General features: G+C 42.8%; 1 protein-coding gene across 1 annotated transcript; it reads left to right on the top strand.

The window, feature by feature from the left end:
• The first annotated feature begins 2,215 nt into the window (after positions 1-2,215).
• LOC137827054 (putative receptor protein kinase ZmPK1) lies at positions 2,216-4,873 on the top strand. Its single transcript, XM_068633262.1, has one exon. It carries the CDS (start codon positions 2,221-2,223, stop codon positions 4,609-4,611), a length of 2,391 nt encoding a protein of 796 aa, XP_068489363.1. The 5' UTR covers positions 2,216-2,220; the 3' UTR covers positions 4,612-4,873.
• Positions 4,874-14,493: the final 9,620 nt, after the last annotated feature.

Here is a 14,493-nt window from a genome sequence, read left to right as displayed (position 1 = left end):
TAGATAAATATCACCTCAATACATAAGAGTTTGAACAAATTACTCTTAATCCCAAAGGAAAGAATTAGTCACTCATGGTTACTATTACAAACATGGACAACAAGAAAAGAAGATTCAGAGCGTCTCTCCTTGACGGCGGTCTCCTTGGGGATTTCCTTCCTTTGGTTCCCCCAATGATCTCAATAATGTTTAGGGTCATGCCTTGCACCTCATATTTAACCTTGTTGGGCTTGGGCTAAGTGACTTCTTGCCTAGGCGAGTTATTACCTATTTGACGAGAAAAAACCCAACTTCACTAGAGTGAACTCGCCTGGGCGAGTTTTGGGCAAGTTCCACTAATGATCTTGTTTAGGCGAATTTGAGTGAGTTTCCAATGTTTTAGCTTTCTCTTTTCATCTTTTTTTATTCTCCTTTAGTCCTTTCATCTCCATCTTCTCCTGGAATCCTAAAATTAACACAAATTTGACAATAAATAGTTCTTATTCATATTATAATCACAAAATATGTAAAAATATTTAAATTCATAAATTAGGGGTTAAATTATAGTTATTTTATCAATAAATATCCATAAGTGTTTATCTTTTAATATCAAATGTTACTGAAATATGACCCTTATCAGGAAGGAATGCTCTCCATTTAGGTGTAGCCAAGTGTCCTTCACACCTTCCGTGTGGCTGATCCAACTGGATATTTACACTTCCCTTGCCATGTAGGTGTCGTCTATGCTCCTTTTGAAGGCTCTCCAAAACTTTGGATGGTTTAACCCTAACCAGACTCTGTAATCTTATTTTTACCCCACTCTACTAGGCTCAATACATGGCTTAAATACAAGCCCAAATAAATCTTACACAAATTTACAAATTTATACACTCTATACAAATTTACAAGACTAAGAAGATGAAAAAGACTCTAAAAAAAGGATGCTCTAATGTAAGTTCTATCTTCTTCAATATTCTTAGTCCAAAGTTGCGGTGGCTTGATGGTCCTCCATCCCCACCCTTTCAGGATCCACTAACTTCTCACTCTCATCCTTTCTAATAGTTGCCTCCACCGCATGCAATATTCTCTAAAAGACTCACTTTCGTCTCTACCATTCACTTTACTCTCTATCGTTTGCTTCTATTGTTAGCCATTACCTTTATCGTCAATTAAATGTAAATATTTGATACCTTCCAACTTTAAATATCTACTTAAAATGCAACTTTTGGGTTTGTCATTAGCATGTCACGGTCTAGATTGATCACGTCACGGTCTGGATTGATCACATAAGAGTGTGGCATTGTACGTGAAACCAGTGAAACTTTTTATTCTACTTTTTAGGAAAAAATGTTACTTTGACATTTACAAGCAAAAATAATCCCTCTTGACAAATGTGACATGACACGGGGTGTTTTTGAGGCAAAGGGTAATTTTTTCTTTTTAAAGAATTAAAATTTTGAAATATGCAAAAGGACTATTGAGGGAATATAAAAGACGCCAAATTTAGGTAGAAGGAATTTTTGACGAACTTGAGTGGAGGAGCGCTTGGATCTTGGCTTGAGAAGTGCTTGACTCTTGGCTTAATTAAACTAGGAGGACGAATGTTTGGCTTTTTGGCTCAATCTGAACTAGAAAATAACCCCATACCAGAGGGAAGGAAAGAGAGGACGAGAGTACATCAAGAAATCTCGTATAGTGATCACGTGCCACATTAAGAAATCGTCCCTCATCTAAATAAAAGAAAGGAGTGAGATCGATACCACCGAGAAAGGAATGAGGATATGCATAGGATAAAAAGGAAGAAGAAATGAGTCAAAACTCCTCATTCATTTTCATTAAAATGTCATCTCACATTTATTAAAAATTAATAATAACCATGCCAAGATCATCATTTATCGAGGATAATGATATTAACAACCCCCATTTTTTATACAACAACATTACAACTCCCAGTATTATTATTTTAATATTTTTTCATATCATTTAATTTCATAAGAGTTATGTGGAAATCTATGGTTTTTTCAATGTATCATTCTCCTTTATCAAGTGCAGGAAAAAGGGTTGTTAACTTATAGAAACTCATTTTTACGTGAAATCTCATGAGAAGCATATCAACAAATGTGCCATCAGAACTTTTGATCCACTGAACAAAAACTTTTAGATGTGCAACTGAGTATATATTAGCATCTCTGTCTTCTTATACGGTAGTTCAACAAGTACACCCAATAACTTGCATTGAATATGAGTATGACTTTGTTAGCCACGTTCTTTCTTCTAGCATCGTTATTGTCCTTCCAACCTTCACGTTCTTCATCATCATTGAGAATGGGTTCTTCCCTCTCTGTGGAAAATCCACAACATATTCTCATCTCACCAAATGCTATCTTCTCTGCTGGCTTCTTAGCCATTGGCCATAACGCATATTCATTTGCAATATGGTTCACGGAGCCTCATTTTCACAGCCCTAACACTGTCACATGGATGGCAAACCGTGACCAACCTGTGAACGGAAAACGCTCCAAACTTTCCCTAACACACGATGGCAACATACTCTTGATTGATGCTTCTCTTAACACTGCTTGGTCTTCAAACACCGATTCGTTAGACCCAGTAGAGTTGCATCTCAAAGATGATGGCAATCTAGTGTTGCGCAAGCTTCAAGGAACCGTTCTGTGGCAAAGTTTCGATTTTCCAACCGACACGCTCGTTCCTGGCCAGCCTCTTACCAGATACACACAACTGGTGTCTTCAAGAAGCCACACTAACCATTCATCTGGTTTCTACAAGCTGTTTTTCGGCGATGATAACATTCTTCGTCTTGTATACGATGGCCCTGATGTTTCCAGCAATTACTGGCCAAGTCCCTGGCGAGTAAGTTGGGATGTTGGTAGAACTTTATTCAATAGCTCTAGAATTGCTGTGTTGAATTCTTTTGGGGTCTTTCATTCCTCAGATAACTTCACTTCTAAAACATCAGATTATGGCACCGTACTTCAGAGAAGGTTGAAATTGGATTCTGATGGTAATTTCCGAGTGTATAGTCGAAATAGTGTGTCAGAGAAATGGTATGTTTCGTGGCAAGCCATTACTAATGGTTGCTTGATTCATGGGGTTTGTGGAGCCAACAGCACGTGTGGTTATGATGGTAAGAGTGGGAAAAAGTGTAAGTGTCTTCCAGGGTACAGATTGAACAACCAGAGTGATTGGTCTCATGGGTGCAAACCCATGTTTGATCTCACCTGCAATAGGAATGAGTCTACCTTCTTGGAGATGCGGGGTGTTGAATTTTACGGGTATGATAATTATTATATACAATTTAGTAACTTCAGTGCTTGTGAAGATTTGTGCTTGCAAAATTGCAGTTGTCAGGGGTTTCAGTACTCCTATAACGATAAAAAGGGTATCACCTTCAAGTGTTATACCAAAACGCAATTGCTCAATGGAAGGCGTTCACCCAGATTCCCAGGAGCAACATACTTGAGAGTGTCCAAAAGTTATAGCTTCTCTGGCGAAGAATCTGCTAATGACACTGCACATGATCATCGAGTTTGTTCAGTTCAACTTCAAAGAGATTACATAAAAACATCTGGAAACCGAATTGTGAGTGTTTTTATGTGGTTTGCTACCGCACTTGGAGCTTTTGAAATGGTTTGCGTTTCTGTGATTTGGTGCTTCCTAATTAGGACCAGCCAAAAGTCCGATGCAGATCAACAGGCCTACCATCTTACAGCAACGGGATTCAGAAAATTTAGCTACTCCGAGCTGAAAAAGGCTACAAAGGGATTCAGTGAAGAGATTGGAAGAGGTGGGGGAGGGGTTGTGTACAAAGGTATTTTATCAGATCAGAGACATGCAGCAATTAAGAGACTTTATAATGCTAAACAAGGAGAAGGGGAGTTTCTTGCTGAAGTAGGCATCATTGGAAAGCTTAACCACATGAACTTGATTGAAATGTGGGGATATTGTGCTGAGGGAAAACATAGGTTGTTGGTGTATGAGTATATGGAGAATGGTTCTTTGGCAGAAAATCTCTCTACTAACAAACTTGATTGGAGTAAGAAATATAACATTGCAATTGGAACAGCAAGAGTTCTAGCATATCTGCATGAAGAATGCTTGGAGTGGATTTTACACTGTGATATAAAGCCACAAAATATACTTCTAGATTCCAATTATGAGCCAAAGTTAGCAGACTTTGGCTTGTCTAAGCTCCTGAACAGAAATAACCCCAACAATCCAAGCATCTCTATGATCAGAGGGACCAGAGGCTACATGGCACCTGAGTGGGTTCTGAACTTGCCTATCACATCCAAGGTGGATGTTTATAGCTATGGAATTGTTGTTTTGGAAATGGTAACTGGGAGAAGCACAGCAAGTGTGCAAGAAATTAATGGTGAAGAGACATATGATGGGAGGCTAGTGGCATGGGTGAGAGAAAAAAGAAGCAACACCAACTCATATTGGGTGGAACAAATAATTGAACCTTCTATTGGACCTGATTATGATAGAAGTAAGATGGAAATGTTGACTACAGTGGCTTTGAACTGTGTAAATGAAGACAGAGATTCAAGACCAAGCATGAGCCAAGTAGTTGAGATGCTTCAAGGTCATGGAAGTGATCCTTATTCATGATTCGGTACTGTCTCATTCTCTTATGGCTAGTTTTAACATATCATTCAACAGATTTTTTACTTCAACTTAATCAGGATTTACACAAATTGTCTGTTTTGTTTTTTTTTTTCTGTTTTTCATAGGTATTAAAAAGATGGAGATATTTCTTATGGGAAACTGCACCTTTGTTCACGATTTCTTTTTTATTTATATCTGACCTTCCTCAAGAAATTTGGAGATGTATTCCCTTCCCCAAAGATAGTTTGAGAAAATTTATGTTCTAGTTATGTCTCTGGAGGCAATATCCTGGTCTAGGATTTTGATGTACCTCGTTGTTCAATTTGAAAGTAATAAGGAACTGAATTCGAACACACGCTTAAAAAGCATCAAAAAACGAGATTAGAGATGAATAGGAGTGCTGGAATTAATGCACAAGTTCATTATAAACAAAAGTAAAGAGCTAGTTAATAACTAATGTATATATATGAAAAACTTTTTAAGAGTCATATGTATCAATAAATTCGTAGCTCATGAAACATGTCCTACACACTTAGATTTAAAGGAAACACGAAAGACACACTACATTGTAATAGACATAGTTGACATGCAAAACCAAGCAACGATGTATACAAGATATGTTTCACTAGATGGGTACCAAGCAACCATGTATACAAGATATGTTTCACTAGATGGGTAGACAAAACAATCTTTTAGATGGGTAGACAAAACACTCTTTTACAAAATGGGTATAAAACTCAATCATATTCTACACACTTGAGATGATCCAAAGCTTTTGAAATCTTGAAAAACGTTTTTGATAATCTCTCTTAGTTTTTTTAAAAGAATGTTAAACAACCTTTATATAACCTCAATAAAGTGGTCAAAGCTGTTAAATCAAAAACCAAAAGTAGTTGGAATCATTTAAAACAATTTAAAACACTTAACAGAATTATGTTATGAAAACGAGTTGTTTTCCAAATTAATCGATTGAAAATAATTTTTCTGTTAAGGTTTTCATAAAAACAACCAGTTGATTTATCGAAACAACCGGTTGATTCTCTCTGACACCAAAGAAAAAAAAAAGCAAAGCTTTTCCAAACCATTTTAAAAACCACTAAGTTTCAAACAACAGGTTGATTCGACATTTCAACAGGTTGAAATTTCACAGCCTTTTAGAAAACCCATATTTTCAAAAAGATAAAGATTCAAATGAACTTGGATCCTCCTAAGGATATAATTAACAAGTTAAAAACTACTAGACAACACTCACACACCCAGCAACAAGATCTTCTAGCTTTCCACATAGATTTGGAGGCATCAAAGCATCTTTTCAACAATCTCTCCCTATTTGATGAAGACAAATCCCTGGTTTGTTTGTGTTGTAGTTTTTGAACTTAAAAGGTCCTGAATAACAGAATTTGTACACATATAAAGCAAGTATAGCATCAGGATAACAAGGCACACAAAACTAGTTTTCTGCATAAGCAAAAATTAGAAAAAAACCAGTCAAAACAGTGCGCAAATCAGTTTGTATCAACAACAGAAGTATGCAGCAGAATCAATGAGCATCAGAGTGTAGCAGAAGTAGTTTACACACCATAGTTTAGTAGAAATTAGAACTAAGAAACCACTAATTCTCCCTCTATTTGTCTTTACAAATAAACTTAGAGAATGAATGAAACAAAATTAAAAGAAACACTAGAAATAGAATTAAAAAACCAGTTCAATAAAATTAAAAAAACCCAAAATTAAATCCTTCAGTCATCTTTGCCATACTGAAATTCAAAAAGCTGGTTCTATACAACTTCAATTTGTTCATCAAGATTCTGGAACCTGGCAGCACAAAACTCATAGTGGTTCATTTAATCACTGGCCATATTGTCCAAGCGATTGATCATCAACCTATCAAAAGCTGACATAGGAATAACATACTCATTTACATTTCCAGCACTTGGACCAACTCCATATGTTTCACCAACAACTTGTTCATTTGGATTCTTAGTGCCTTGATCATCATGTTCAACTTGGTGTTCATCATCTGATCCACCTTGATCTTCACAAGTAGGATCCACCTATTCTTCATCTTTACTCACCCATTTGTTGCCAACCTTGATGGATCCCATTTTGCTAAGAGACCCATTGTTAATTTCATGAGATGGCTTCACCACCTCAAACAGTTATTCCTCAAGGTCAATTTCAAAATATTGCAGAAATTTTGATATAAGAACAACAAAAGGGAAATGATAGTTTTTAGAATGTATGGATTTAAACTAGACGGGGGTGAATGGTTTAAAGAGAGATTTCGAAAACTTTTAAGCCTTGAATGAAATTACTTCGAGAATATCTTGATTAAGAAATTAGTTTTTCAAAACACAAAGCAAAAAGCACAGCACCAGAAAAACAATCGGTTGTTTCGCAGAAACAATCGGTTGTTTATACCAGTTTACAAATAACAAAACTGAATTTAAAAAGTTAAGGGATAGAGAAAATGCACACAGAGATTTATACTGGTTCACTCTAAACCTAGAGTTACATCCAGTCTTCTCAGAAACCACTGAGGAACACCATTAAGCAATCAAACCTAGATTACTTACAACACAACCAAGAGAGTGACCTTGATCCCCTCAAGACACACACTTCTCTTGGCCAACACACCAACACTAAGAATGCTGATCTTGATCCCCTCAAGAACTCACAACACTTCTCAGCAAACACACAAAGATTCTTGTTCAACAAAATACAAGGATTACACTTGTTACAGAAGCAATTATGAAATCAATACAAGCAGAAATCCTATCTCACACTCTTTGATCAATCTCAATCTCTAAGCAATCTCAACTCTTTGAAAAACTCAAAACACTTCAAAAAACTTCTTAATTCAAATTCTGTTTTTCTAAATATATTCAAAGATGTTGTTTGTTATCAAATCTTAACAAACTTATTCATTGCATTTAAGGATTGGTCAAAGCATTAAAGACTGGAGCGTAAACAGTTTGAAAAACATTTAATGCTCAGTCAAAGTGTAAACCATTTTTCTGTTATGGTACCAAAACAAACAAACGGTTGTTTCCACGAATCAATGGGTTGTTTTGGTTTTAACAGCTCAACCATTTGAAAAACAGTTTTCAACCTTTTCTAAAAACTCCTAAGTATAAAACAATCGGTTGTTTCGACAAAACAATCGGTTGTTTTTCACTTAGTTTGAAAAACACTTTTCTTTTAAAAAGATTGAGAATGCCTATGCTTTGGATTCAATCAAGAGTGAATTACATAGACAATCTACCCCAGATCCTATCTAAGACAGCTCAGCAATAGCAAGCGCAGCCAAACCTTCAACATCCTTCAAAGGGTTTGGATTCTTCAAAGCTTGAACACTACTTGGTTCAACAATCACTTAACCTCATAGGCTTTTGCATGTGCTCCTTGAAGAAATGAATCAAATTAACTTTAATGTTTTTCATTATGCAATATATGAGAAAAAGATCTTCTTCAGTGAGGACCGAGTGATTACTCCCCCTTAGAGTCAACATCCATGACAATATGAAGGAAATGATTCTTTCATCCAGCTTTAAGTCACCTACAAAAAACCCTTCACTTTCAAGTGAGGATTTTTTAGGCAGCTCACATAATATTGCATCTTGTTGAAGTCTTCTAGCACACCTATGTTCTCTTTTTGGATTCTTAACCCAGTGTATTTCAGCCCTGATCCTGCCGGCAACTCAAACGTGGAGGAATCGCTTCGTGGCACTCTCTGCCCCGTCTACGCGACTGCGTCTTCTGCGGAATCACTCCCCGAACTTTCTCTCAGATGTCTTCAAATGTGATCTGCAAAACACACAGACGGCGCCTCTAGCGGCCGTTTGCACTCCGACGATCAAGTTAGTCCAACAGAACCACCAGAAACTGGAAACTAGTAATGTGTGTGCGAGAAAAAACTTGCACTCTGTTTTTCGTCTATCTTTTTTCTCCTCCTCACTCTCACTCTGATTCTGCCTTTTATCTCTCTTTTCCTGCTTCTGGGCATAACAGAATTCTGTTATGCTTTTCTGGCATGTGTCAGAACCCTGTTATGCTTTTCAGAGAAAGCGTACCTTCAGAATCAGCAATGGGGAGTGTGAGAGTTTGCGCATGTCTGCGCTTGGCTGCGCCTGTCTGTACCTTTAGCGGTACGGAGTGCTCTTTTGTCTGGACCGCACCCCTCTCAGATGATGACACGTGGAGGCCTGCAACTCACATCTAACCACACACATGTCACTTACTGGAAGGGCTCTAGCGCCTCTCTTTGTCTGCCTAAGTTACGCCCTTGCGGAATAACTTAGGATGCTTCTCTTATCTGGGTAAATTGCATACTCTTAGGAGAACGTCGGGTGTTGCTGGTCTAGGCACACTCACCAAACGTTACTCTCTGCGTAGGCGACTTACCCTTCACGATGCCACGCACGTAATGGGTTGAGGGAATCACCAATCACTGACTGGCTTACTAGTTCCCTCAGGCCACTCTTGTGCACGATTCCTTGAGGTGTGCTCATGCGAGGTCCATGAGTAACGCTCTCGCTGGGAACCTTAGTCCCCGTTTAACTGCGTGTAACACGAGACCCCGACGACAGTACACCCGATGACTGATCAGTGTTTATTCGCTTATCGCGCTCTGCCTCCAGGCGCGAGTCTAGGAACTGATCTGCTGGTGGTCACTTGGCTACTGACCACCGATCACCATTCTGGGTGATCTATCCCCTGACCTCTCTGCCGCCTGATCTGTCGGTGGTAACTTGGTTACTGACCACCGATCACCTCTCTTGGCGATCGTCCCCCGACCTCTCTGCCACCTGGTCCACGTGTTCACCCTGCGAGTGGTCCACGTGGTTCTCTGATGCTGACGTCATCGACTACCGATGACCGATCGGATCACAAGCCCCCCAGTCTCGAGTCGAGAACTCGTTCTCCGTGAAGAGACTAAGTGGTCGTGCCTTCAGTCCACGTGGCAAGTGGGCCCGCCTCACGTGCCACCTCACGTGCTGCTTCTTTAACGTTTGGACTCCCTCTCTTAATCTCGCGACACATGGCGCCATCAACGACCAGCGTTGTGCGTCGCTAGCGCTTCTTTTATTCAAATTGGCGCGCCCTTCCACTGTTCCTTCATCTTCTTCATTCGACTCCCAGACTCTCTGCGAACTTCTCTTCTGCGCACCCATCTTTCTTCAAATTCTCTGCTTCCCAATCTCTTGCGATCATTCAAAGGTATGGTTTTTCTTTTCCCTGGCCCCTTTTTGGTCATCTTCATCGATTGCATTTATCATTCTAGTTATCATGCATCCATCTTCCCTGTTTTTCTTCTTCTCAACCCGCGCTAGGGTTTTTCTCGTGTTTCCGCCTTGACTTCTGCCTCCCCTTCTTTCTCCTTTACCTGGGCATTTCTTTCTCATTTCCTCTCTCTGTTTTTCACCGAACCATCCATCACTCCCTCCCTTTCTATTTCTGACCCTTCGTTTTCCTCCATTGCAGCTATCTCTCGATGGCTCGCTTGAAGCAGACCGCTCGTGTCATTGCCTCTTCTTCTGGTGCACAGCCCTCCGCGAGTGCACCAGCTTCGCCACCGCCTGTTGTCACCTCATTCCATGACAACGCCAAGGTCTATGACTGGGCCCCTCTGGCGTTGCTATCTGAAACGTCCATCTTGCTACCTCAGGACCATCTTAACTCACTCCTGAGCCACGACCCGGACGAACCCTCGTGTTCCATAGACAGGGAAAACGACTTCCACATCCGAGTCCGCATCCCTCCCCGAGGGATGCCCATTTGCGCTGACGACAGGGCCACCAATGGGGTGCCCTTCGTTTTTGTTTACTCCGCGATCTTCAAAAGGTTGAAGCTGCGACTCCCCTTCACCTTCTTCGAGAAAGAGCTGATGATGGAGTTGAACGTCGTGCCCTGCCAACTCCACCCCAACGCCTGGGCCTTCATCCGGGCGTTTCAGATCCTGTGTAACCACTTTGGGCACAACGCCTCGGTGGAGGTGTTCCTTTACTTCTTTGAGGCGAAGAAGCCAGGGGATAGGTTTTGGGTCAGCCTGAACGGGGTTGCTGGACGGGTGCTTCTGGGCCTGTACCAGCAGTCCTTCAAAGACTGGAAGGGCAGATTTTACATGATATCCGCCACCCCACAAAGTCCTCATCTGCTCGAGGGGTACCCCCTCTACTGGGTTCCCCAGGTTGCATTTAAAAAACCCAAGGACCTCGAGACCATGGCCCCCTACGAGCGCGAGCTGTGTGGGCTGCTCCTGGGGGCTAAGTTTGACTCCGCTCGCCTCATCAAGGATGAGTTTGATGTGGCTTCTCTGAAAAAATATATAGGTAGTTCTTTCTCTGCTGCCCCTTAGGACACTTATACCTCCTCATGCATGCTCTTATACGTTTCACCTTGCTTGCGTCTCTTAGCTGTCTAATTTTCCCCTTTCTTGCCTATGCAGATTCAATGTCAGGGAAAGATAGGAGGTTGGCGGTGTTAGAGCTTGCTAAACGTCGAGCGACCAAAGGGATTGGCTCCTCCTCTTCCACCACTGAGCCAATTGAAGCCCCTCCACTCTCGGTCGCGCCAGTTGAAGGCCCCGAGCAAGGGAAGAAAAGGAAAAGACTGGTGAAGGCTTCTTCGCTTGTACCTGTTGCTGCTGCTGCCTCAGTGGAAGAGGAAAGCTCTGGCTCCCCCCTCATTCACCGCCAGAGGAAAAGGCCAGTGGTCGAGGGGGTCTCGTCTCTTCAGCCTGGAGAGATCGAGGTGGTGGAGGTAGAGGAAGGTTCACCACCTCCCCCTCCCTCTACTCGATCTGCCCCAGAGCCCGCATGCCCACCTTCTCCTTGCCAACAATTGCCCCCAATCTCTCAACCGCCAACTTCCCCCCTGCAGGCCAATCACCTAGTCCATCCGCTCACCCTGCTGGGGGTGCTTCTGCTCAAAACGAGGGTGCCCCGCCTCCACTACCAATCTCCACCGCAAATGCCGAACATGGTGGGTCCGGCTCGCGCCCAAGCAACTATGGGGCCAACCATGAGAACTTCAGCAGAGTTATCTCCATGGTGTGACAGCACATCAGCAACGGGGAGCTCGTCGACTGGAGCGGGGAGGAGATGGATGCACACCTTGCCAAGCAGGTGGTGCTCTCGCTGGAGTTCTCCACCCAGCATCGCAAGCAGAAAGCCCTGGAGAAAAGGGTGAAGGAACTTGAGCACGACAAGGAGTCGCTGCAAAGTGACCTTGAAGTCGCTCAGGGGTCTGTTGAGCTGATGCGAGGCATGGTGGAGAAGGCCAGGAAGGAGTATTTGGTGCAGGTCCAGGAGACCATCAAGATGGAGATCTTGATGGGGCAGACTGTTGGTCCTCTGGACTGCAAGGTGGTAGAGCTACAGGCTGAGAACTCTTCCTTGCGCGAACGGAGTCAGCTGGTGGAGGAGTTACAGGCTGAGAACGCCTCCCTACGTCAACAGGATTCTCAGCGGGTGGAGATGCTCAAGTCTGCCAAAGAGGCAACTGCTGCTGCTGAAAGGAAGCTTGAGGAGGCAGTGGGCAAGCTGTCTGAAGCTGCCTCCTCCCTTGCTGCCCTCACCACGCAGAGGGATGCTGCAGAGGCTTCGAGGCAAAGTCTGGAGGCGGAGAAAGAGGACTTGATGAACGTGGGCGCTGATTCCCTCATTGATGGATTCGAGCTGGCGCTCGAGCAAGTCCGCTGCGTCCTCCCAGAACTGGACCTTTCACAATTCAGCATTCATCACTCAGTGGTAGATGGAAAACTTAGGCCTCCTACTCCCTGAACTTCTTCCCTTTTGTAAATTTGACTTCTCTGTACAAAGCTTCATTCTGTAACCTTACGTTTCTGCACCATTCAACTCATTGTAACTGACAATTGTATGAACATCTCTGGTGATATACCTTGATTTTAACTGCTCAATTTCTCTTTGTATTTTCTTTTAACTTCACTTATCTTTATGTGCGCGACTAATTGTTAGCTAGTTTAGGTTCAGCGCGATCTTGGGCTTTACCTTTCCTTTCGCACACGACTAAGTGTTAACCAGCTTAGGCTTAGCGCGATCTTGAGCTTCGTCTTTTACTTTGCGCATGACTAAGTGTTAACCAGCTTAGGCTTAGCGCGATCTGCTTCTCTTACTCTTTGCGCGCGACTAAGTGTTAACCAGCTTAGGCTTAGCGCGATCTGCTTCTCTTACTCTTTGCGCACGACTAAGTGTTAACCAACTTAGGCTTAGCGCGATCTGCTTGATCACGACTGGCTATTCCCTCAGCTTGGTGTTTAACAGTCCTCGTGCGCTGCTTTGCACTACTAGCCAATTACCGACAACTCATCAGTGATCGCTCTTTAGTCTTTACTTAGCTTTCTCTGTCGCTCTAGTGCTAAGTGCATAAAGGACTTTGACATCGATCGCTCAAAGTGATGCCTCGTCTTGGGGAAAGAAAGTGTTTCTCGCTAACCCCTTTTCCTTTCCCCAAGGTCATCACCCTTTGGCGGGTTGAGTCGTTCATTCCCTGTCTCACTCCTGGGGTGAGAAAGGTTTCTGACTAAGAGTCTTACTGGGCCAATATTGGTGTATGCCAAGTGGGTAAGGACGTTTTGTCAAAACCTTTCCTTTCCCTCCCTTGGTCTTACTAGCACCCCTGGCTTTTCAAACCTTTAACTGCTTGCGCTCACACTTGGGGTGAGGAAGACTTAGATCGGTGCCAGTACTTGCGCCTAGGGCAAGTAGGGCCTAACCAATCACCTGCACTTGCACCTGGGGCAAGGAGGATTTTAACTTTAATACTTGAGCACACTTGATATGCTGGAAATTTTTCTTTAATTGGGTGGCCTCGTTAAAAACCCTCTTTAGGGAAAAGAGTGCCCCCTTGTCTGTTCAACTGTTTCCACCACATACAAAGCATGTGTCTTTTAGCGCGAGAACGCCATTACTGTACAACTTTAACTGAAATAAAATTTTAAATGGGTGGCGTTCCACGTTCTGGGGATTGCTCCTCCTTCCAAAGTCTCTAGGCGATAGGCTCCGTTCTCTAATGTCTCCACCACTCTGTACGGGCCTGTCCACTTTGGGGATAACTTGTTCTGCATGTCATTCTAATGCGCCTTTCTCATCACCAGATCACCTTCCTGGAAGCGCCTGGGCCTCACTTTAGAGTTGTGCCTCCGCTCTACTCTTCTCTTCACAGCTTCAGCACTGACTCTGGCCTCTTCTCGCACTTCGTCTAGCAGATCCAGATTCACCTTACGCTCTTCATTGGACTCTTCAGCAACGAAGTTCAAGAATCTGGGGGAGCTCTCCTGTATCTCTACAGGAATCATGGCGTCTGTCCCATAGACAAGGCTGAAGGGTGTCTCATGGGTGCTGGACTGTGGGGTGGTGTGATAAGACCATACAATTTTGGGGACCTCCTCTGCCCAGCCTCCTTTGGCCTTGTCTAGTCTTCGCTTCAGCCCCCTGAGCAGCACTCGATTTGCTGACTCCACCTGCCCATTTGTTTGTGGGTGCTCCACTGAAGCGAAAACCTGTTGTATCTTTAACTCTTCACACATCTTCCTCAGCTGATGACTTGTGAACTGGGTGCCATTGTCGGAAACCAGCCTCTTGGGTATTCCGAAGCGGCAGACAATGTTCTTCCAGACGAAGTGTTCGACTTTCTGTGCGGTGATGTGTGCAACTGGCTCTGCCTCCACCCACTTAGTGAAATATTCGATGGCCACAATGAGGAACTTCATCTGCCTTGTCGCCAGGGGAAAAGGTCCTAGGATGTCAATCCCCCATGTATGGAATGGCCACGGGCTATGGATGGACCTCAACTCCTCAGGGGGTGCCTTGTGCCAATCTGCATGCAGCTGACATTGTTTGCATCGCTGAGCAAACCTTATGC

This window comes from Phaseolus vulgaris, chromosome 8 (genome assembly GCF_000499845.2).
Source record: "Phaseolus vulgaris cultivar G19833 chromosome 8, P. vulgaris v2.0, whole genome shotgun sequence".
In the NCBI taxonomy this organism is placed as follows: domain Eukaryota; kingdom Viridiplantae; phylum Streptophyta; class Magnoliopsida; order Fabales; family Fabaceae; genus Phaseolus; species Phaseolus vulgaris.
This window is presented reverse-complemented; position numbering and strand designations above follow the sequence as displayed.

Excerpts from the sequence above, each read along its gene's own strand:
- LOC137827054 (XM_068633262.1), top strand. The coding sequence starts at position 2,221 with ATGAGTATGACTTTGTTAGCCACGTTCTTTCTTCTAGCATCGTTATTG.